The 5,145-nt window shown below is 59.7% G+C and overlaps 1 protein-coding gene across 1 annotated transcript; it reads left to right on the top strand.

Annotated features, from left to right (window-relative positions):
* Positions 1–787: 787 nt before the first annotated feature.
* On the top strand, positions 788–2,524 carry LOC122924121 (loricrin-like). The gene has a single exon (XM_044275051.1). It carries the CDS (start codon positions 788–790, stop codon positions 2,522–2,524), a length of 1,737 nt encoding a protein of 578 aa, XP_044130986.1.
* Positions 2,525–5,145: the final 2,621 nt, after the last annotated feature.

Genomic DNA, 5,145 nt, shown 5'->3' with positions numbered 1-5,145 from the left:
ATATATATATATATATATATATATATATAACATCCCCCTCAGGTGACCCCCATATATATATATACATACACACACACAACATCCCCCTCAGGTGCCCCCCCCCATAATATATATATAACATCCCCCTCAGGTGCCCCCCCCCCCCATAATATATATAACATCCCCCTCAGGTGACCCCCCCCCCATATATATATAACATCCCCCTCAGGTGACCCCCCCCCCCCCATATATATAACATCCCCCTCAGGTGACCCCCCCCCCATATATATAACACCCCCCTCAGGTGCCCCCCGGTGTCTCCCGCTTGCTCCGCTCCGGCGGACATGGCGGCTCGGCTGCCCCCGGCCTCTCACCTGCGCCCCGCTCCGTCCTCTCAGCAGCTCCTGGACTCCATCTTGCTCCGCTCTGAAGGTGCAGGGTTCTGACCCCGCCCACACGCCACTGCGCCTGCGCTTCCTTAATGCATGTTTGATATGTAGTATTGGACGCAGGGTCACCCATATCCTGATGTATTCCGGGAGTTGTAGTCTTTTGCATTTCTTTTCAAACTGAATGACAGACTTCATTGGACTTCATTTCCCAGCGTCCTATGCGTAGTTCCTGCAGGAACTGTCAGACTAACCAACAGTGCCATCTGGCGGCTGTCTACGGGAAGTGCAACAACGGCGCTGTCATGAGCAGCAACAGAGCGGGGAAGAGGAGGGAGGAGGCTGCTGCCAGGAGGATGGAATGAGGGCAGAGGAGGCTGCTGCCAGGAGGGAGGGCGGAGGAGGCTGCTGCCAGGAGGATGGAAGGAGGGCGGAGGAGGCTGCTGCCAGGAGGATGGAAGGAGGGCGGAGGAGGCTGCTGCCAGGAGGATGGAAGGAGGGCGGAGGAGGCTGCTGCCAGGAGGATGGAAGGAGGGCGGAGGAGGCTGCTGCCAGGAGGATGGAAGGAGGGCGGAGGAGGCTGCTGCCAGGAGGATGGAAGGAGGGCGGAGGAGGCTGCTGCCAGGAGGATGGAAGGAGGGCGGAGGAGGCTGCTGCCAGGAGGATGGAAGGAGGGCGGAGGAGGCTGCTGCCAGGAGGATGGAAGGAGGGCGGAGGAGGCTGCTGCCAGGAGGATGGAAGGAGGGCGGAGGAGGCTGCTGCCAGGAGGATGGAAGGAGGGTGAAGGAGAGTGCTGTAGGAGGATGGAAGGAGGGCGGAGGAGGCGGCTACCAGGAGGATGGAAGGAGGGCGGAGGAGAGTGCTGCCAGGAGGATGGAAGGAGGGCGGAGGAGGCTGCTGCCAGGAGGATGGAAGGAGGGCGGAGGAGGCTGCTGCCAGGAGGATGGAAGGAGGGCGGAGGAGGCTGCTGCCAGGAGGATGGAAGGAGGGCGGAGGAGGCTGCTGCCAGGAGGATGGAAGGAGGACGGAGGAGGCTACTGCCAGGGGGATGGAAGGAGGGCGGAGGAGGCTGCTGCCAGGAGGATGGAAGGAGGGCGGAGGAGGCTGCTGCCAGGAGGATGGAAGGAGGACGGAGGAGGCTGCTGCCAGGAGGATGGAAGGAGGGCGGAGGAGGCTGCTGCCAGGAGGATGGAAGGAGGACGGAGGAGGCTACTGCCAGGGGGATGGAAGGATGGCGGAGGAGGCTGCTGCCAGGGGGATGGAAGGAGGACGGAGGAGGCTGCTGCCAGGAGGATGGAAGGAGGACGGAGGAGGCTACTGCCAGGGGGATGGAAGGATGGCGGAGGAGGCTGCTGCCAGGGGGATGGAAGGAGGGCGGAGGAGGCTGCTGCCAGGGGGATGGAAGGAGGGCGGAGGAGGCTGCTGCCAGGAGGATGGAAGGAGGGCGGAGGATGGCTGCTGCCAGGGGGATGGAAGGAGGGCGGAGGAGGCTGCTGCCAGGGGGATGGAAGGATGGCGGAGGAGGCTGCTGCCAGGGGGATGGAAGGAGGGCGGAGGAGGCTACTGCCAGGGGGATGGAAGGATGGCGGAGGAGGCTGCTGCCAGGGGGATGGAAGGAGGACGGAGGAGGCTGCTGCCAGGAGGATGGAAGGAGGGCGGAGGAGGCTACTGCCAGGGGGATGGAAGGATGGCGGAGGAGGCTGCTGCCAGGAGGATGGAAGGAGGGCGGAGGAGGCTACTGCCAGGGGGATGGAAGGATGGCGGAGGAGGCTGCTGCCAGGGGGATGGAAGGAGGACGGAGGAGGCTGCTGCCAGGAGGATGGAAGGAGGACGGAGGAGGCTACTGCCAGGGGGATGGAAGGATGGCGGAGGAGGCTGCTGCCAGGGGGATGGAAGGAGGACGGAGGAGGCTGCTGCCAGGAGGATGGAATGAGGGCGGAGGAGGCTGCTGCCAGGAGGATGGAAGGAGGGTGGAGGAGGCTGCTGCCAGGAGTATGGAAGGAGGGCGGAGGAGGCTGCTGCCAGGAGTATGGAAGGAGGGCGGAGGAGGCTGCTGCCAGGAGGATGGAAGGAGGACGGAGGAGGCTACTGCCAGGGGGATGGAAGGAGGGTGGAGGACACCGCATCTTTTTACGACACACGGAATCATTAAATGAAATAGTTGAAATATATCCGTGCAGAGCCGGGTCCTTCTGCTAGTATATATGAAAGCACTGTATGGCAGTATATCTTACTGCTGCCACCTCGCCTCCTTACTGGCAGCAAAATACCTCCTTACCTCTGCCCTCGCGCCTACTTACTGCCTCTGTGTCGCCCCCTTACTACTGCCCTAGTGCCTCCTTACCTCTTTGGTAGTGCCTCCTTACCTCTGACCTAGTGCCTCCTTACTGCCTCTGTGTCGCCCCCTTGCTGCCGCCATAGTGCCTCCTTACCTCTGCCCTAGTGTCTACTTACTGCCTCTGTGTCGCCCCCTTACTGCCGCCATAGTGCCTCCTTACCTCTGCTCTAGTGCCTTCTTACTGCCTCTGTGGCGCCTCCTTACTGCCGCCATAGTGCCTCCTTACGTCTGCTCTAATGTCTACTTACTGCCTCTGTGGCGCCTCCTTACTGCTGCCATAGTGCCTCCTTACCTGTGCCCTAGTGTCTACTTACTGCCTCTGTGGCGCCTCCTTACTGCCGCCATAGTGCCTCCTTACCTCTGCTCTAGTGCCTTCTTACTGCCCCTATGTCTCCTCCTTACCTCTGCCCTAGTGTCTGCTTACTGCCTCTGTGTCGCCCCCTTGCTGCCGCCATAGTGCCTCCTTACCTCTGCCCTAGTGTCTACTTACTGCCTCTGTGTCGCCCCCTTGCTGCCGCCATAGTGCCTCCTTACCTGTGCCCTAATGTCTACTTACTGCCTCTGTGGCGCCTTCTTACTGCCGCCATAGTGCCTCCTTACCTCTGCTCTAGTGTCTACTTACTGCCTCTGTGGCGCCTCCTTACTACTGCCCTAGTGCCTCCTTACCTCTGCTCTAGTGCCTTCTTACTGCCTCTGTGGCGCCTCCTTACTGCTGCCATAGTGCCTCCTTACGTCTGCTCTAATGTCTACTTACTGCCTCTGTGGCGCCTCCTTACTGCTGCCATAGTGCCTCCTTACCTGTGCCCTAGTGTCTACTTACTGCCTCTGTGGCGCCTCCTTACTGCTGCCATAGTGCCTCCTTACCTCTGCTCTAATGTCTACTTACTGCCTCTGTGGCGCCTCCTTACTGCCGCCATAGTGCCTCCTTACCTCTGCCCTAGTGTCTACTTACTGCCTCTGTGGCGCCTCCTTACTGCCGCCATAGTGCCTACTTACCTCTGCTCTAATGTCTACTTACTGCCTCTGTGGCGCCTCCTTACTGCCGCCATAGTGCCTCCTTACCTCTGCTCTAATGTCTACTTACTGCCTCTGTGTCGCCTCCTTACTGCCGCCATAGTGCCTCCTTACCTCTGCTCTAGTGTCTACTTACTGCCTCTGTGTCGCCCCCTTACTACTGCTCTGGTGCCTCCTTACCTCTGCCCTAGTGTCTACTTACTGCCTCTGTGGGGCCTCCTTACTGCCGCCATAGTGCCTCCTTACCTCTGCCCTAGTGTCTACTTACTGCCTCTGTGGCGCCTCCTTACTGCCGCCATAGTGCCTCCTTACCTCTGCCCTAGTGTCTACTTACTGCCTCTGTGTCGCCTCCTTACTGCCGCCATAGTGCCTCCTTACCTCTGCCCTAGTGTCTACTTACTGCCTCTGTGGGGCCTCCTTACTGCCGCCATAGTGCCTCCTTACCTCTGCCCTAGTGTCTACTTACTGCCTCTGTGGCGCCTCCTTACTGCCGCCATAGTGCCTCCTTACCTCTGCTCTAATGTCTACTTACTGCCTCTGTGGCGCCTCCTTACTGCCGCCATAGTGCCTCCTTACCTCTGCCCTAGTGTCTACTTACTGCCTCTGTGGCGCCTCCTTACTGCCGCCATAGTGCCTACTTACCTCTGCTCTAATGTCTACTTACTGCCTCTGTGGCGCCTCCTTACTGCCGCCATAGTGCCTCCTTACCTCTGCTCTAGTGTCTACTTACTGCCTCTGTGTCGCCCCCTTACTACTGCTCTGGTGCCTCCTTACCTCTGCCCTAGTGTCTACTTACTGCCTCTGTGGCGCCTCCTTACTGCCGCCATAGTGCCTCCTTACCTCTGCCCTAGTGTCTACTTACTGCCTCTGTGGCGCCTCCTTACTGCCGCCATAGTGCCTCCTTACCTCTGCCCTAGTGTCTACTTACTGCCTCTGTGTCGCCTCCTTACTGCCGCCATAGTGCCTCCTTACCTCTGCCCTAGTGTCTACTTACTGCCTCTGTGGCGCCTCCTTACTGCCGCCATAGTGCCTCCTTACCTCTGCCCTAGTGTCTACTTACTGCCTCTGTGGCGCCTCCTTACTGCCGCCATAGTGCCTCCTTACCTCTGCCCTAGTGTCTACTTACTGCCTCTGTGGCGCCTCCTTACTGCTGCTCTGGTGCCTTCTTACTGAGGAGAATCTTCTGCTCCTTCAGGTTTGTGGCCGGTTTCTTGCGGGTGTCAGGTCGCCCGCTCACATGAGGCGTCTTCTCCCACGGGTGCTGAGGACGGTGGTAATGAGCAGGTGTGGCGCGGAGCTGACGCTCATTAGCTGCGGTGATGACTGATTAGGTCTACACTTCCGGGCTCAGGTGTCTTCTGCCTCCCCGGGGGCGGCCGCCTCCCTTACTAAGCTTCACCTTGCCTGTCGTGTGGCACGGAGACC

The sequence above is a fragment of the Bufo gargarizans genome, unplaced genomic scaffold, assembly GCF_014858855.1.
Source record: "Bufo gargarizans isolate SCDJY-AF-19 unplaced genomic scaffold, ASM1485885v1 original_scaffold_822_pilon, whole genome shotgun sequence".
NCBI classification, from domain to species: Eukaryota; Metazoa; Chordata; class Amphibia; order Anura; family Bufonidae; genus Bufo; species Bufo gargarizans.
The sequence above is the reverse complement of the archived record's forward strand: the minus strand, read 5'-3'. Positions and strand labels throughout refer to the sequence as shown.

Coding starts and splice junctions, on each gene's coding strand:
- LOC122924121 (XM_044275051.1), top strand. CDS start 788: ATGGAAGGAGGGCGGAGGAGGCTGCTGCCAGGAGGATGGAAGGAGGGC.